At 43.1% G+C, this 18,718-nt stretch overlaps 2 protein-coding genes across 12 annotated transcripts in view; both read left to right on the top strand.

Moving 5' to 3' along the window:
• LOC124032065 (disks large-associated protein 4-like) overlaps nucleotides 1-13,502 on the top strand; it is a 127,735-nt gene extending 114,233 nt beyond the window's left edge. For all 3 annotated transcript variants that reach the window (XM_046344111.1, XM_046344112.1, XM_046344113.1), the window contains 6 exons: nucleotides 3,628-4,058; nucleotides 4,181-4,272; nucleotides 7,586-8,031; nucleotides 9,275-9,366; nucleotides 9,676-9,819; nucleotides 10,107-13,502. In XM_046344111.1, the coding sequence (XP_046200067.1) occupies nucleotides 3,628-4,058; nucleotides 4,181-4,272; nucleotides 7,586-8,031; nucleotides 9,275-9,366; nucleotides 9,676-9,819; nucleotides 10,107-10,325 (1,424 nt within the window). In that variant the 3' untranslated portion in view covers nucleotides 10,326-13,502. The remainder of the gene's footprint in view (nucleotides 1-3,627; nucleotides 4,059-4,180; nucleotides 4,273-7,585; nucleotides 8,032-9,274; nucleotides 9,367-9,675; nucleotides 9,820-10,106) is intronic.
• Nucleotides 13,503-14,051: 549 nt separating this feature from the next.
• LOC124032064 (6-phosphofructo-2-kinase/fructose-2,6-bisphosphatase 2-like) overlaps nucleotides 14,052-18,718 on the top strand; it is a 31,871-nt gene continuing 27,204 nt past the window's right edge. For 5 of the 9 annotated variants that reach the window (XM_046344102.1, XM_046344107.1, XM_046344101.1 and 2 more), the window contains exons 1-4: nucleotides 14,054-14,188; nucleotides 15,853-16,167; nucleotides 17,229-17,354; nucleotides 18,325-18,421. In XM_046344102.1, the coding sequence (XP_046200058.1) occupies nucleotides 16,071-16,167; nucleotides 17,229-17,354; nucleotides 18,325-18,421 (320 nt within the window). In that variant the 5' untranslated portion in view covers nucleotides 14,054-14,188; nucleotides 15,853-16,070. Of the gene's footprint in view, nucleotides 14,189-15,852; nucleotides 16,168-17,228; nucleotides 17,355-18,324; nucleotides 18,422-18,718 lie in introns of those variants that run through there. The other 4 variants (XM_046344104.1, XM_046344108.1, XM_046344103.1 and 1 more) reach the window with 4 other exon arrangements.

The following is an 18,718-nucleotide window of genomic DNA, read 5'->3' as shown; positions in this document are numbered from 1 at the left end:
AATGTCCCGCTGATAGGATATAGGTGATCGTAATTTGTGTTTTTTAAATTATTTTTTAAATTAGCGATTTGGTTGGCTAATAGGACTGATGGTAAAGGTAGATTACCCACTCGGTGACGGATACATGGCACCCGGATCTTCGTCAACGATACCACTGTCTCTTTCTCCTAAGAATGGTTGGGATGAGGGCTTTGTCGGCCGTCTGAAGTAATTCCTTCCCGCCTGACTCGTTGAAGATAAAGTATTCCTCCAGTATGGGGAGAGTAATCGCTGTCCTGATATCTAGAAGCTATTTTCAGTCATAAAACATGCTGGCAGAAACATTATATACAAAATAACTTTCAAATAACGCAAAAAAACATGCACAATATCACAGTTGGTTATGGGCATTGTAAAACGGCAGCCATCTCCTTCGGCACCATTCTTCATTGCATCATTGCATCCCTGTCAGTTATAATCAACAATAGACTGTAAAACTACTTTGTTTCTGATTAAATTCCAGTTCTGTAATCCACTCATGCCTCATGTGCATTAACATATCCTAGGCCAGACTGGTTTTGCATTGAATGCAAAGTAGAGGTGTGATTCACAGACTCATTCACTAGCAATACTCATGTTATCAGATATCCAAGTGCTCAGTGTTTTCTGATGTTTGTCCCTTCTGATGCCAGCCCTGGATAGCTGATGCTGTCTATGAGACCAGTGGGTGGGTAGTAGGGTTGGCACTGCCCCACAGGATAATAGGTTCCAGACAGCTTAGTTAATCTACCCCATAATCACCTCCGGGCAGACAGCCCATGGTGAAGGGCAGAGCAAGTATAGTTCAGTAATACAAATCACAGCAGGACTGGACAGAGCCTTTCTGCCAATAGTATGAATAATAGGTAGTTCTACAGCGTTAGTGCTTAAAAACAGCACTTCCTCTGTCATTGATGTTACTGATGGATTATGGCCAGATGATTGCCTTTTCTCTGTCAGTTGTTTGGTGAGGGAGTAGGCTGTCTGGACTGTGTACACATGTTTGTGTGGTACACTAGCGAATGTGTACCAGCCACGTAGACATGGGGATCAAGAGGCTTGTAGTACTAAGAAGAACGTGACAACCCCGAACACGCCACATTAATTAACTCGTTGGACTCTTGTGTGTCTATGCTGGGCATTTGAGGAATGGGTCCCGTTCTCTGGGAATAACGGTGTCCTTTTGTCCTCGGCTGGCGCCAGGCCCAGGGCTGAGGCGGTTGCTGCTGTTAGCGTAACGTGTGAGACAGCTCTTCTCTCTGTGGCCACTGGATTCCACAGGCATGTTTGTGTGCGTTGGTGACATTTGAGTGTTAAATTAAATGGAGCAGCCTGTCATTTGTTGATGACAGATCTCATGTCTACACTTCCCTGTTGCTATTTACAAAGGATCTTGAAGGATGTTTGGTCACACTAACATTAACCTATATAGGCCAGGCATTGCCCTTTTCATACCGGTGAATCAACTGTGAAATGGACCTAGACAAACCCATGTAATAACCCTGTCCTTGTAGTAAAGTATGTAGGTTATTCCCTACAGTTTCCGGTAATAGTGCTACAAACTTTTTTTCCATTCAGCCTGTGACTGTGTGTTTAGTCATGTGTGGGAGTATACTTGACGCCAATGTGACTTTGAATGTTGTAACTGGACCAGACCAGTGTATTTCCTCTCCCATTTTCCCAGGCAGCCCTGTCAGTCCTCTCTCTTTCTGGGATCTGTTGATTCCACCAAGCCCCACGGCCAACTGTTTAAATTAGTGATGGGGGGAAATCGATACGGTTACATATCGGGATATTATTTTTGACGATCGTTTTATTAACAATGTCGGCATATTATTTTTGCGCTCGTTTTTGGAACCTGACCATAACGGCACTATTTTTCTTTCACAGCTTGTTCTCCGTCTTCTTTTAAATAGGGAGCCAATTTGTTTTCAGCACTTTAATTGCCATGACCGATCAACTCGTTCTCATGGCTCTCTTGTCCCTCTTCAGTGGACACATGGTGAGCAATATGTTTGGACCATTGAATCGCAATACGTATTGTGTCGGCACATAACTATCGCGTCCCTGGCAGTTCCCAGCCCTAGTTTAAATGGCAACTTATTTCTTACAAAAGGGCCAGCCTCTCCTTTAGTTTGCATTTTTATATCTAGCAGCAGCATATGCCCTGCCTGACCCAGTTTCTGGGTTCCCTTTTGAGTTGTATTATGGTAATTACCTCTCTGTTTCATTCAGTAACCCTCCAATCAGTCACTGATGACCAGAACAGGGGCCAGGTCCACCCTCCTGCACTAGGCTAGAGTGAAATCCCCTGCTCTTGTGTCAGACCGATTATTTCTCTTGCTGGTAATTCCCTCTTTGACTCCTTGGAAATGTTTGCAGTAAAATCAGCCCGGGGAGTGATTGTTTGTCAGTGTGTTATTGGTATCTCCAGGGGAAATGAGGAGGCTTATTCAGGGGTTTTCTGGATCAAAAAGGGGTTTAGGTGGTGGGTTTGGCAGGGAGCGTGGCAATGGGCAAGGTCGGCACAGTTAAATTTGAGAGTTTTAGAGGCCCCCCCCACAACTTTCCTGCAATTTTCTGAATTTCTCCATTGAGCCAAGATACATTTTTTTGCAGTTTTAAAGTTAAATCTGTGCAATTCTACACATTTTGCCATGAGCTGATAGAAAATGTTGCAGTTCTAGAGCAAATTTCCAGAAATTCTACATTCTGCCATGGAGCTGAGAGAATTGTGCAGTTTTAAAGAGAATTTCCTGAAGTTCTATGCATTTTGCCATGGCTAATGCTGTGTTCTTTTGCTGAAACTGAATATCAAAATCAATACTGGTAAATTAATTGTCTTGGGAATTTTATATTCCCCTGACTGTCTAGCTTTTGTTTTGGTGATTGTTAGTTCTCAAAGACTATTGTAATTTATTTATAGTATAATATACATCCTTTATCTGATTTTAGTCATTTAAGTTTACACTGAAAGCGTTTTTCATTTTTTTGTAGTTTGGACTGTGTTTCTTTTGTACAGTTTTGAAACCAAGGGTTTCTATGGCAGAAAAATGTATGCTATTCATTCAACAACACAATCAATCTATCTGTGCAGTTTATCAGGAGTCAATGATCAATGGTTCCCTGAACTATCCTGCTGCTACTTCCATAATGAAGAATAGCGCATTTCCATTGGACACAGAATGTGTCTGACTTTCCCCACTTTATAGTCCCTCGACAAAGACGATTGGGAGGGTAGGCAGTAGGCACTACTCGGCAGGTAAGGGACTCCCATGGAGACAGATTGACTGACGTCAATGGAACTGAAACAGCAGGTTTACAGGAAGTGTGTGTGTGTGTGTGTGTGTGTGTGTGTGTGTGTGTGTGTGTGTGTGTGTGTGTGTGTGTGTGTGTGTGTGTTTAGGCATGGGAAAATATGTTTTGGAAAATTGGGTATGTTTTTATTGTATTTTTGAAGTTGCTTTAGAGCAGGCTGTCTTTGATCTGCCCTGTTCTTTTACAACTCAGTTTAGCTGTTGTGGTGGTTCAGTTGGCACTACTTTAATTAACTTTCTGCTTTGTCCTGGTTCAGGTTTCAACTAATGGCACTTCCTTCCTCTTTCCCAGCACTCCCTAGGTGTGTAAGCAGCTCCTGTAAGAAGGGCCCACCACCGGTCCCACCGCGCACCACCTCCAAGCCCCACATCTCTGTGACGGTGCAGAGCAGCACAGATTCAGCCCAGGACACATACCTGGACCAACAGGACCACCGCAGTGAGGCCAACAGCCAATCAGGACGCAGCAACTCCTCTGATAGCCTCTGCAGCCTGCGTACAGGCAGCCTGGCCAAGGGCTCTCAACCCCGGGCCGCAGCCCCCATCCCTGCCCCAAGAGACTCCTTCCCACTTCCCTTCTTCAGCACCACCACAAGTACCGGCACCCAGGTTGAGCCCCAGAATGACACTCTAAACCCAGGCCCCAGCCTCACTCCAGATCAGTCCCTAACCCTTCCAGAGCCTGTTCCCACAAAGAGGAAGCTCTCGTCTATCGGCATCCAGGTGAGCCCAGGAATCAATTTTCTAAATTCTGTTGGTTCAGCTTTAATGTCTATGATGCACTGTAATCTGTTGGGAGGATGCTTAGATTGACTGACTAATTTGTTGTAATGGTTGACTCCTAGGTGGACTGCGTTCAGCCAATCCAGAGAGAGGTTCAACCGCCCCCCTCGACCAAGTTCCAGTCTATTGGAGTGCAGGTGGAGAACGGCAGGCCGTAAGTCAAATCCTTATCAACACAAGATAATCTCAATCAGCTGATCACTCAATCAGCTGTTCAGTCACTTGCGTAATAGTCATTTCTCATTTTATAGGGATATAATGAATCACCTATACGCATCGGTCCCGATTCAAATGTTTAAGATGCAAGTGCAGCGGTCCACAGACACCAAACCAATGCAAATTTAGCATACTAGGCATGCGTCGGTCAGGAAACCCGATTTCAAACATTACGAATCGTTGGTTCCCTAAAATGTTTTGCTCATATTACTTTCTTTCTACCTTCTGAAAATACCCCACATTTCTGGTGACAACTGATGCGTCCTCTGTTAGTGTCGAACTGCATGTAACTGCATTGACAGTCATTGATCTACAAGTCATTTTGCATGCTGAACAACCCCAGGCAATATCAGTAGTCTAGTCAAACTGCACTGTGCCCAGTTTCACCCGCTGACTGACGCGAAGTAGGCTGCCTTTTCCTGATATTGCACATCTACGTGGCACCTTCATTGTTCAACTGCTAAAATGCCTTGTATAATACAGTATTAGGCTTTATTAGTAGTGACAACCTGTGTAATTTTCTAGGTTATTGTTATCTAGGCACCGTTTTACCGGAATAAAAATAAGCTACTGGAGACCTGGGGTTGGAACCGACTCAGGGAACAGAACTGGGAACATAATGACATTTTTCCAGAAACAGAACCAGGAACGAAAGTCATCTATACTGTTCCGGAACAGAACAGTTATTTTTAAAGCAAGGGAACTGGGCAAAGCCCTCTCTCACTCAGAAACGCATTCCAGTGTCTGCCAGCCAGCTGAAATTCTGTGTGTATGTGTTACCTGCCCCTCCCCCTTCCGAAGCATAGTCTACTGACTTTACAAGCGTGATTCAGAAGTTGGGGAGATTTGTAATTGTAGAATAATTTATTAACTTTTTTAATGCTAAGGATACTGTAGTTATCAAGATTCACATCGGATGTATTAATTAGAAAAAGGCAAGACATGTTTTTATTTGAATTCTGGTGCCACTCTGCAGACACAAGCTTGTTAGTGAGCTAGTTAACTATCATCTGGCTATACCTGCTGAGCGGCGCTTACGATAGATTTGATTTGGATCAGGTTACGTTTTATTTTTTGAACTCCAATGACGATAATCCATTGCGCATCTACTTATCCGGTCTTTCTTTTGTGCCTGCTGCGGAAGAGACAAGAATGAACATGAGGGGATATAGAGAGAGCAGCTGTTGTGATTGATAGTCGGTATTCAGCAGTCCATAAAAGTATGCCTTATTTACTTTGAAGAACTACAAAATAGTTATTTTGTCAGACCGAATAGGCAGCAGATCTGTAGAGATGAGATGATGACTTGGAATGTAATGATGGTCATCAAATAAACAAATGTAATATACACAACAATTGAAATATTTTATAAAAGTGATGTGAATAAATGATGGTTAAGTGATAAGCAGTAATGGACAGTCAGTAGCATCATGGGACTTTTATTAATTGTTTTATTCTGTGTTACAGCATTCAACCCAAATGATTGCCACTTTTATTTTAAATAATTGAACCAAAACCAAACCAACCTCAATGTTTAAATAAACATAAAATGTAACTTTTTATTTAACCAGGCAAGTCAGTTAAGAACAAATTCTTATTTATAATGACGGCCTACACCGGCCAAACCCGGACGACACTGGGCCAATTGTGCACTGCCCTATGGGACTCCCAATCACGTCCGGTTGTGATACAGCCTGAATTCAAACCAGGGTGTCTGTAGTGGCGCCTCTAGCACTGAGATGCAGTGCCTTAGACCGCTGCGACACTCGGGGGCCCAAAGGCACTAATCGCTCAGCACTGTTACTAACCCAAACACATAATCTGCAGAAATGACAAGTTAATTAGGGGGTGCTGGTGATATCAGAACCAACGTGGGGAGAGAGAAAACATGGGCAACATTGCGTCATTCCATTATGGCTCACATCAGGTGCCTACATAGTACATACATCATTTTATACACACACACACTAGGGCCGGGATGTTACCAGTATCACGATACTCGTTACTGTTGTGGCAAGGAAACAAAACACGAAGAGGATTTAACATAATTGTTTCCAAGCTACAGCACACAATATTTTACATACAGCAGATTCTTAAAGGACTGACTAGGGCCGCTTCGTGTTTTCATTTTTGCCATGGAAAGAATATTGCGATACTGGTATCGTCACAGCCCTCACACTCAGACAGATCCAGCTCATGAGCTCCATCAGCAGTAACTTTGAATTTTGGATGGAAAATTAATGCGTTTATATAACAGATCGTATTGCATCCAACCGAAACGCATATCTACGTTATCTAATCAAACCGAATCGTTTCAAACTAAAACCTACCGTTCCTGTATCATATCGGAGCACACGTATCTAGATGCATATCGAATCGTCTTGAAAGGGAAATATTCACATCCCTATCATTTTCACATTGGAGACCTTGATGTTTCCTTCACAATCTCTAAATTGAACTGCTTCACATGTGCTTGTGCGTCTCCTGCTGTGTTCAACCGTTACTCATCCATCCATCCACACCCTCTAATCCCTATTTCCTCCCTTAGTCCCTCCCCTCCTGCCCTGGCATGGCTTCAGCCTGTTTGGTCCAGGCAGTTACCAAGGTCACTCAGCAGTCACTCTGAGCTCGTGCTGGCAGCAGTACAGTATTAGTGTAGCGTCTCTGTCTTTCTCTCTCTCGGTCTGTCTGATTGGTGGCCTTTGTTGTTTTGGCTACAGTGGAGGAGGCAGAGTGCTGTGAAGAACTGGCCATTTAAACAGCCTAGTACATAGTAATTCTCCCTAATCACATTGGTTGGACAGTATGCCCACTCCGTCTGTTCTCCCTATCACTGAACGTTGTAATCTTGTCCTCTCTCTCCCCCTCACTCTCTCGATTCATCTTTCTCGCTTTCCTGCATGCTTACTCAGTCACCCTCTCATCATGCCGTCTCTGCTTTTACTGCGAAAGGCAATGTGCTCTCAGCACTCATGTCCTTGATCTATCAGTCAAACTCTACTTCATAATGTATGCCTGTCGTTGGGAGAGGAAGTCTGACCTAGCACTAATGGCTGAATACAAACTGTCCTTGGTCTATGTATTAACACAAAGTGTGTTCCAGTAATCTCTGGACCACAGTAGTCAGAGATTGGGGCAGTGATTTTTGGCCGTCAGGCCCCAAGGTCAACCTTAGTACATCCACAGTAAATGATCTCCGAACTGCACCAATACTAATTTGTGTGTGTGTGTGTGTGTGTGTGTCCGTCCAGACTCAGCCGGGCCAGCAGCATGGCCTCCAGACAGAACACAGAGACAGAGCCTCAGGACTCTCAACAAGACACCCATCCCTCAGAAAACAACAGTAGAGCCAACTGCAACAGCCAGCCGGTAGATCCCGCCCTCACTGCCTCCAACGGTGAGGACAGCGCGATGGCATGGCATCCTCCCAAACATGCCCCAGTCCCGGCGAGAGTGTCTGCCTCCCTCCCAGAGAGAATGGACCCGGCCTTGGACCCCTCCTCCCTGCCCCCTCCAGACCCCAGCTTGGAGAGTGGCAATGGCAGTGTCCAGGGAGATGCAGCCCAGCCCGGCACGCCCACTTGCCTCCGGGATGGCAACTGGTTCCTCAAACTACTACAGGCTGAGACTGCACGTATGGAGGGCTGGTGTCAACAGATGGAGCAGGAGACCAAAGACAAGGACATCTCAGAGGAGGGTAAGACACTACACCATACTCACACTAACCAGCTAAATGTATACAAGACCGTAGACTACTCATTCTGATAGGCATAGAGGTTTTTCATGGAGTAAGAGACAGTCTATCATACTCACTCTAAACAGGAGACCTCTATACATTAGACAGAGATACAATCTCCTATCAGTGAAAACCTTGTCAGTTATATGACTTGTGGAATTGGTATTGAGATGATGTCCTCATCCCTGAAGCCCTAAACAATACAGTCCATATAAGCTCCTGTCTGCTGTGGAGATTGGAGAAGGCAGGACAGGCTCCTTTAATGCTAATAGTTAACGGCAAACGCTGCTCATTACCTCCTTCAGTCTAATGGCACTACTGCAGACAGACTCTTTGATCCTCCAAGATCTGGCTCAGGCAGGCAGGCAGGTAGATAATCTACCTCTGTGTCAGGCAGGTAGATAATCTACCTCTGTGTCAGGCAGGTAGATAATCTACCTCTGTGTCAGGCAGGTAGATAATCTACCTCTGTGTCAGGCAGGTAGATAATCTACCTCTGCGTCAGGCAGGTAGATAATCTACCTCTGTGTCAGGCAGGTAGATAATCTACCTCTGTGTCAGGCAGGTAGATAATCTACCTCTGTGTCAGGCAGGTAGATAATCTACCTCTGCGTCAGGCAGGTAGATAACCTACCTCTGCGTCAGGCAGGTAGATAACCTACCTCTGCGTCAGGCAGGTAGATAACCTACCTCTGCGTCAGGCAGGTAGATAACCTACCTCTGCGTCAGGCAGGTAGATAACCTACCTCTGCGTCAGGCAGGTAGATAACCTACCTCTGCGTCAGGCAGGTAGATAACCTACCTCTGCGTCAGGCAGGTAGATAACCTACCTCTGCGTTGCAGTTATTGAATGTGTAATGAACAGTATTGACTCCCACATCAGGTTATTCCTCAGCAGACCTGTATTGTATGATCTTACTCATGCAAATGTTAATATGAAATAAAGTGTATAAAAACATTTTTTTTTATTACTTTTGGGGAAATAAAGGTTAGTAATTTACTCTATGGATGAAGTGTGTCACCAGCAATGTAAATTGTATGCTGTAATGACAATGGTAATTAAGGACAAAGGTCAGAAATGCCACAGAACCATACAATTTTAAGGACATTTTATATTGCCATTAAAAAATATTGCGCTCTGTGCCCATTTAGAGAACCTGCATGTTGTTGTGATTGCTAACTGGCTGTTGTTTTCTGTGTGTAGTGATGGGAACGGTCCGCAGTGCAGTGGGCAGTGCCCAGCTCCTCATAGCCCAGAAGTTCCAGCAGTTCAGAGGACTCTGTGATGAGAACCTGGTGAGTAGTACTAACCCTACAATGCCCTCTTAGCCTGGCACATTTCAATGCACCTTTTTCAGTCTCAGCAGGTTGAGTTGGTTTCAGAGCTCCCCCTGGTGTCAAAATACATACATACCAAATGGAGGCATACTTCTTCTAAGCAATGAGGCACACACATCCATCTCTGTAACGGATGGCTAATATTGATGTTAAATCTGTATTCTGAAAGTGAGCCATGGCTGGAAAGGACTGAATAATGTTCTGTAATGTCAGTGTGTCGAGACAAGCCAACTAGAACTGTCCTTCCTGTCACATCCTGTCTGTTAGAATGTGAATGCCAACCCTCGGCCCACAGCCCAGGATCTGGCGGGGTTCTGGGACCTCCTGCAGCTCTCTGTAGAGGACATCAGTGTCAAGTTTGACGAGCTCTGGCAACTCAAGGCCAACAACTGGCAGCTGCCAGAGAAGAAGGTATTGGACTCACACCACATATCACCTTGATAGATCCTGATGACTTATTACTATTATTATCATCCAAACAGCTTTCTATTTAATTTTTAAAAAGACACACTTTATGCACAAACACATCCTACATATTCTTAATGGGTTTGAATCCAAAATTCCAATGTCTCTTCATCCTAATCTCTTTCTGTCTCTTCATCCTAATCTCTTTCTGTCTCTTCATCCTAATCTCTTTCTGTCTCTTCATCCTAATCTCTTTCTGTCTCTTCATCCTAATATCTCTGTCTCATCCTCAGGTGGAGAGGAAGGTTGTTCCCCCCTCTGTGCCAAAGAAGACGTCCAAGCTGACCTCTGGGAAGGACCGGAGCGTGGACTCTGTGGTGGACAAGCAGCGGCAGGAGGCCAGAAAACGCCTGATGGCGGCCAAACGCGCGGCGTCGGTACGACAGAACTCTGCCACGGAAAGCTCAGACAGCATTGAGATTTACGTCCCCGAGGCCCAGACACGCCTCTGAGAACAGACCGCCACCGGCACTCTGCTCCCCCATGAAGGAACAGCCTCTCTCACCCACATATACACACACACACACTGCACCCCATGAAGGAACAGCCTCACACATGCACTAGACACACCCCGGGGTACAGAGCCTGGTCCCCTAATGGCAGTGCAGCATACAATCAGAGTAGAACCCAGGAGAGCACAGGCATGCTAAAAAATACAGAACAATGCAAAACCACTTCCTTCCTGGCTGCCATGGAGATGGAGACCTCAACAGACATTTAATACTATTGTTATTACTCTTAATATTATTATTATTATCTCCTCCTGAAATGCATCAAGACTGTCTTAAATGTGCATCTTGGATAAAAGGACATCTTTATTCCTTGTCAGCTGAAGAATCTTGGTATCCCAGAAGTTTACTCTCTTCTCATCCCCTCACTTCTTCTGAGTCTGCAAGCTGGGCTGGGCTAGTCCAGGCAGCCTCTATCGTTTACCACACACACTCAGGATACACACAGGTGTACTCATTCACTGTCCACACAGTCTTCCTATTTTCTCTTTGTATTAGGCTGCCACTCCATTGGTTGTGGACGATAAGCTTTACTCTGTATGGAATCTATAGCAGATGGTGTTATCGTGTACTAAGGAAGACCGTAGCATTCTATCTATCTCAAACTGGTTACCATAATAGTTTTGTAAATGTTCTTTACCAGATTGTTTGTTAGACAAGGTCCAGTGTTCAGTACTATGGTAGTTTTTCTATAGACCAAGTACATGTACTGTCGTGATGATGTTCGCACATGATGCAATCATTCTCTCTCTCATAAACACGCAATATGCTGTCTGTCGGTGTCTGTGCAGACTCATGTTTTACATCTTCTATGCCCTGTTGAGGGAAGAAGAGAGATTACCAGGCCCAGTTGATGTGCGCTAAGGTAGGAATGTAACATGCATTGAAAATTACTTGATAACTGCACCTGTTATGCCACTTGTTTACCTGGTTACTTTACCCATATTTGTTGCAGAGGACCATGAGGTATTGTGCACCACTTAATTACAACATTCCCTGTTTCCTACTCAACCTCCAGTACATTTGAATCATAAAGTGGAATCAACTATAAGCTCTCCTTTTTTCCTGATTACCAAGACTGGTTTATTTTCAGCAGCATATGCCAGAGCTCTGCCAGTGGTGTTGGGAGATAACTCGTATAAGCAATAAGTAAAATGGCAAGTTTGAACTAGCAATGTAAAAATGATTCCGATGCCCAGTCAAAAAGCAACAACCCCTAGCCCCTAAACTTTCAGTGTTCTCAGATCTGAAGTGATAGGTGAAAGTCAAACAATATGTGACCTTGTCTTACAATGTCCCATGAGGAGCTTCAACTATTCCTCTTCCTCCTGTCTAATGCTTAGGCTATGAGCTGTTTTCTCCAGGTGAGCCCTCAGTCACTTAACAAGCCAACAGTCGAACGAACCATAACAGCGCTTTGGTCGTCATTAATAACCACTACTTCATTGGTCAAAGCCTTAACACCAACTGTCAAATTAATAATGATCCAAAAGAATGACAACATAGCATACATTATAAACTAAGAAATGCATTTGCTATGTATCACTTATCTGTGCATTGAAAAGGTCTAAGAACCTAAATATTTCAGACTATGCTCAAGCTGAATTAATGTACTCTTATTATGGTGTCTGGCTGGCAGTTTGACCTCTTATTCCTGTGTACAGATAATTTTAAAAAACATTTTGTATGAGACATTTTCTGTGACTGGTTTGAATTGACCATGCAGTCAGCCAAAACACACTAGACTGTTTTGACCTGTGCCACAGGTTATATTGTTATTTTTCTGGATTTTGAAAGAATTGATGGTGCTGTATAGGATTGTACTGAGATGGTGTGGAGTTTGAATGCCTTCCTAGAGAAACATGTCAGCATCACTGAAAAAGAGGTGTATTCACACTATCACGCTACAGCATACATGTGTATATGAGCTTTCAGCTTTACATTTCTTTTTCTCATGATTCGCCATGTTCCACTCATTCGCTGAATTCCAAATCAACCCTCTAGCCTAGGCACTCCTGTTAGATCTGAAATGATTGGATAGGTATGGAGAAAATCCACCCACTCTTGTCAGAAGCAAAGAACCTCTGATCAGAAGGCAAAGTGCCGCGATTACGTTTTTGCGCAAAGCTATGCGAGGGATTGATTTTGAATTTTGATAAAGATCTGCAATTTCAGGATCTCAATGCAACTTGTCCCCTTGAAGAGCTGGCTCTCCTCCTAAATGGCTAACACCTGTGCCACAACAAGGCTGCCCTCAAAGTGCTCGTGTGATCCACAGTCAGTTTTGTATTTTTATCTCATGTCAAATATGGCAATTAGTAGAACTGGGAAAGCAGTTGATGCAGGGGCACCAGTATGTTAATTATTGTTTATTTGTAAAACATCATACGGACGTGTACATTTCATTGTCCAAAGAAATCATTAAACATCCATTTGTTACATCTCCTTGTCACCAACATTATTCTACTCATTGCTATATGTAATATTAGCTGAGATGTTAATATTACAGATACAATCGCTGTCTTCAATGATATTTAGCTGTATGTTAGCTCATGTTTTATCTCTTTTGAATGGCCTTCCTCATAGCTTAGAACAAGAGTCCTGCAAAGATCCTACTGAGATCATAGCACCAATCACAATTTGTTGTCTGTCTGGGGATGGAGACTAGTCTGTATTCAGTCTCATGTCATTTTAGGGTTGGTGAATTGGTCTCAGATTTCATGTTCTCCTCTTCAACCACAGAAGTGTTAGACTGGTCTCTGCATGACACTGGCATAGCATAGAATTTAGATCTGAACCTAGATTAGAACATAGTTTCCTTCAGAATCAGGAGCCTGGAAGAATGGAACCTTCAGGAGAAAATGGCCTGATCAGGGATATTCAGGCAGTTTGTATACAGTGTGTTATAAAGGGCTATAATGGGCATATGAAGGGGCTACCCCTGATGTCATATACCCTGTTGAGACAGTGACTTTGGACAATACAAAACACTTCAGCCATCTGGCTTGGATTTTTTTGAACTAATGGTCTGGATTGTATCAATAATGTCAAAAACATTTGGCCATGCATCACTTTTGGGGTAATGATGGGACACTAAATAAATTACCTGATGAACTTTTCTATGGTAGTAGAAAATCTCACTTACCTGACTGTAGTTATACCTCCTTAGACTTGTCACAGGTGATTACACCATCCCCATTGGCCAACTCCTCTTTGAGAGATGCAAATAGTGAAACATGCATAAACAAATTAGACAGAGGGCCATTAAGAAACTACCAGTCATTATTTTACAAATCAAGCACATATTATACTAATACGGGGTTGTTCATATGTTATGGTATACTAGTTATTTTGAAAGAATAAAGAATTGTAATTACCAGTAAAATGTCCTATTCGTTTTCAGTGTGTGAATACAGTTGAGTAAGCAAAACAATGTACAGTAACTAAATGAATATCGAAACGTATCAAAGCGCTCCGCCTACTGGCTTCAAGATGGTAGGCCTAACTGACCGTAGACAAACAAGAAAATGAAAGGCTATTTTATTTTATTTTTTAGATATACCAATAAAATGTGTGTGTGACATAAAACAGAGCGTTTCTCATTCCTAAATGGAGACCATAATATCATATTACTCGTGTGTGCATTGTCAGCGCGCATATTGATTCGTTTCCTGCGGACGCCGGGAGGAGCCAAACATTAAGAGGATGAGGAACACCTCGGAACGAACTGATTAAATACTGTACTGAATCAAAAGTGACTCACCAAAGAGAGCTACATTTGTGTGGACTCGTCTATCGTCATTTTGGTAAGTGCTGCTGAATACTATCTGTCTTGCGTAGTTGAATCGCTATGTTGTTGCAGTGAAAATAAAGTCAAGTTATTGTATAAAACAAGTCATAGCTATGGACATGTAAAAAAATAAACCAACCGGTCACTTTCTTCAGATATAGAGTGTGATTCAACATGCTCAGCTAGCTAACATTAGCTACATAGCCTATATGCCTACTGTTACAGTGCTAAAGCTGACGTCAACTAGCTAGCTAAACTGCTTGTGAAATACACTACATGGTCAAAGGTATGTGGACACCTGCTTGTCGAACATCTCTTTTTTTTTAAATCATGCTGCTGTAACATCCTCTACTCTTTTGGGAAGGCTTTCTACTAGATGTTGGAACATTGTTGCAGGGACTTGCTTTCATTCAGCAACAAGAGCATTAGTGAGGTCGGGCACTGATGTTGGGCGATTAGGCCTGGCTCGCAGTCGGTGTTCCAACTCATCCCGAAGGTGTTCGATTGGGTTGAGGTCAGGGCTCTGTGCAGGCCAGTCAAGTTCTTCCACACCGATCTCAACAAACTATTTCTGTATGGACCTCGTTTTGTGCACAGGGCATTGTTATGCTGAAACAGGAAAGGGCCTTCCCCAAGCTGTAGCCACAAAGTTGGAAGCACACCAACAGAATTGTCTAAAATGTAATTGTATGCTGTAGTGTTAAGATTTCCCTTCACTGGAGTTAAGGGGCCTAGCCTGAACCATGAAAAACAGCCCCAGACCATTATTCCTCCTCCACCAAACTTTACAGTTGGCACTGTGCATTGGGGTAAGTAGGGTTTGCATCCGCCAAACCCAGATTCTGTCGGACTGGCAGAGAACGTGTTTCCACTGCTCTAGAGTCCAATGACGGTGAGATTTACACCACTCCAGCCAACAGCCAGCATTGCGCATGGTGGTCTTAGGCTTGTGTGTGGCTGCTCGGCAATGGAAACCCATTTCATGAAGCTCCCTGCGAACAGTTATTTTGTTAACTTTGCTTCCAGAGGCAATTAATTTTGTTTGATTAATTCTGCACTCGGCAGTCCTTTTGTGTGAGCTTGTGTGGCCTACCACTTCACGGCTGAGCCGTTGTTGCTCTTAGATGTTTTTCAACTTCACAATAACAGCACTTACAGTTGACCGGGGAAGCTCTAGCAGGGCAGAAATTTGATGAACTGACTTGATGGGAATGTGTCACCCTATGACGCTGCCATGTTGAAAGTCGATGAGCTTTTCAGTAAGGCCATTCTACTGCCAATGTTTGTATATGGAGTTTGCATGGAGGTGTGCTCAATTTCATACACCTGTCAGCAAGGGGTATGGCTGAAATAGCCGAATCCACTAATTTGAAGGGGTGTCTACATACTTTTGACCATGTAATGTCAAAAGTATGCTAGCTAGCTATGATTGAAAGTCAACAAATGAATGTGGGAAGATGAACTAAACAACTAGTTAGCTAGACGCTGATGCAGGGATTTCTCAAATAATTTGATTTAGCCTAGAAGTTTGAGATGTTAAACGTTACTGATCTTTTACAAGCCTTGTCAGCCAAGTGTTGTCATCTCTGTACGTTACTGAAGCGTATTGTACTCTCCCAGTGTACCATTGTTTTAAAAAGTAAGACCTTCAACATCGAATATCTGTAAAATTCTCTGCAGAGAGATGATGATGACCTCACTCAGCTAGTGACCTGACCTCCCAGTCCCAGAGCGTCCTCAGCCAGGCAACCCAGCCGTGACAGAACCAGTCATTGGACAGCACAATAGTATAACATATATGCCATTTAGCAGACGCTTTTATCCAAAGCCACTCATCCGTGCATACATTTTACATATGGGTGGTCCCACAGTGACAGTGTTCAATTTCTACTAGCATCATGGCTGCCAGCCAGCAGAAAGGCACTGCAGAGCTGGAAACCTCAACAGAGGGAAAGCGGACAGAGCTCAGGGCCAATGAAGTACATAAGAAATGCTGTAAGTACTGTGTGTCTGGGTCTTCCAGTATCATGTTCTAGTCTGGTCCCTTTCCTGTGTTAACCCAATTAGGTTAAATGTTAACTCATTGCCAGATGCATCAATCTGATCTTTGGGTATTCATTGTAAGCTGTCTTCCTCTAAATGCAGAACCATTCAGACCTTTTTTTTGTCACGATATAATGCAATTGTGTTGATTAAGTGCATTGAATTGGTCTTGGGCTGCTGTGCAAATTTTACATTTAGAAATGAACACGAAGTGCCCTTTTTTAGATAGTAATCAGTCCTATTCTTTTGTCTCGCTGGCTTTCAAAAGGTTCCTTTGGGAACCCTCTTTCAAAGTCACTAATATCTCTTCTCTCCATGGTAGCCAAAATAATGGGCAAATGGGCATTTTTATACATGGCCCTAAGCATGTGTGGAAGCATCTGCTTTCAATACACTTTATCCCTCATTTACTCAAGTGTTTCCTTTATTTTGGCAGTTACCTGTAGATTATATGTGATGTATTTTGTCACCAGTGAGTGTGTTTTGGCAATAACAAAATGTCATCCCCAGTTAAACAAGTCTGGCATTAACTTTCCAGTCCATTCTGCGCAATCTGGAGACTCATACTTCATACTCACACAAACATATTCACTGGCTGCTCGATAACATCTAGATTTTTAAACCGCCTTGCTGGTTCTAGAAATGTAACACGTGACAGTCATGCGTGGCCTTGTTAAGCATGGCAAGGGTTTGTTTGCAATGGACTGAGGATGGGTGTTGGTGGGCTTTCTTGAATCTACAGTAACATACTAAAGAAGGGAGACAATAACCCTCATAACGCCAGGCTATATTTGTACTTTTCTGGGCAAGGATGTAACAGTGTCTGTGCACAGTCAGTTGCTAAGCAGCTACTAGTGATAACATCTGAATGGGGGGGACAGGAATAACTGAAAATGGATAAACTGTTTGACTTTCATTTTTAAAGATGGACTTATTGTTTATACCTTGGCCTACATTCTAATGGTATTTCAAAGTAAGTAGTTTGGTTGTGAGTGATGTGTCTTTGTGAACAGCATGGGCCTCTTATATGACCAACTCCCCCACTGTGATTGTCATGATTGGTCTTCCTGCCAGAGGGAAAACCTACATGTCCAAGAAGCTAACCCGCTACCTCAACTGGATAGGAGTGCCAACCAAGGGTTAGTATAAAGGCATCACTGTATTTAAATTTTGTTCCAGAACCTTCCAACTGGAAGATATGCATTGAAGCGACACCTTCCTCATTCTTCATGTCACTATTCAATCCAATCATAATCCTCTATACCAGTGGTTTTCAACCGGTGTGCCGTGAGGAACTTTCCAGTTTCAAACACTCAGAAGTGTGACCTGTGGAATGAACATGGATTTTTGAATTGGGGGCACCAGTGTCACTCAAATAGTACATCTGTATCGTTCTTTCAAGGCCTGTACGCTCAGGCTGTTACAGGCTTATACATTTGTATAGTTTGAGGAGCGCGCATCATGAGCAAAGTCATTTGTATCATTTTTACTTCGCCTGAGAGAACCATTAGCACAGGCAAGTTGGACTAGGCTCAATTTTACCACAGCCTCTTGCATAGAAACAAACGGAGCATAGCTTTATGTCCGTGGTTGCACCTTTAAAATGCAGAAAACAGCTTGTCTCTATCCCAAACCGTTTAAACCTAAAGACTTATTTAATGCTCTTAAAGGGATACACACAAATGAATCATGAGTAAGGAACTATGAAAATGCTTCAAAGAAACCCTAACCTATAATTTTTATGGGAAATTGATCATTTACAGTGTGCATCAGATGAGATGGAGGTCATGACCACTAAATACATTAATAGGGACATTTCAAGTGTGCCACAAGATTTGTTATCCCATCAAGGTGTGTCACTGTTAAAAAATAAACAGTTTGGGAACCACTGCTCTATACGATGTGTAAAATAATTCCTTTGTGTAGACCACTAACAAAGGATTTCTTTTGTGTAGAAATATTTATAGTGGAGGATGTCATTGAACTGCAATGCTGCAGAACCTGTTTGTCTTCCTTCCACTGTTCAGTAGAATGTCACGTGATTTACAAGAACATGTCGTGCCTTTCATCACCTGAGGCTTATGATGATGGTCCTGTATTGTGTTGCAGTGTTCAACCTGGGGGTCTACAGGCGAGAGGCTGTAAAAGCCTACAAATCCTATGACTTCTTCAGACATGACAACGAGGAGGCCATGGAAATCAGGAAGTGAGTGCTCCTCCTCCCCTCTGTGTTTTTGGACCTGTGGCAGAAGAATTTGGTTGTTTTGATGAGTTAAACAGTATTGCAGTAACCCTTTTTTTTCTAGAATATGGCCTCCATGTTTTCCACAGCCCCAGGCAGGTGTTTTCTGTATTTACAAAACCTGCGGAGGTTTACAAGGCCCCGACTAGATATAAACAATTAATGTAATTACGTTTTAAGTAGTGCGCATTGTTAGTCATCTGGCAGACTGTCATTTTCCTAGTCTCTCATTTTAGTATTTAGTGCTGGCTGCTAGACCAA

Source organism: Oncorhynchus gorbuscha, linkage group LG03 (genome assembly GCF_021184085.1).
Source record: "Oncorhynchus gorbuscha isolate QuinsamMale2020 ecotype Even-year linkage group LG03, OgorEven_v1.0, whole genome shotgun sequence".
Lineage (NCBI taxonomy): Eukaryota > Metazoa > Chordata > Actinopteri > Salmoniformes > Salmonidae > Oncorhynchus > Oncorhynchus gorbuscha.
Note: the sequence above shows the minus strand (reverse complement) of the source record. Positions and strands in the feature narration are given on the sequence as shown.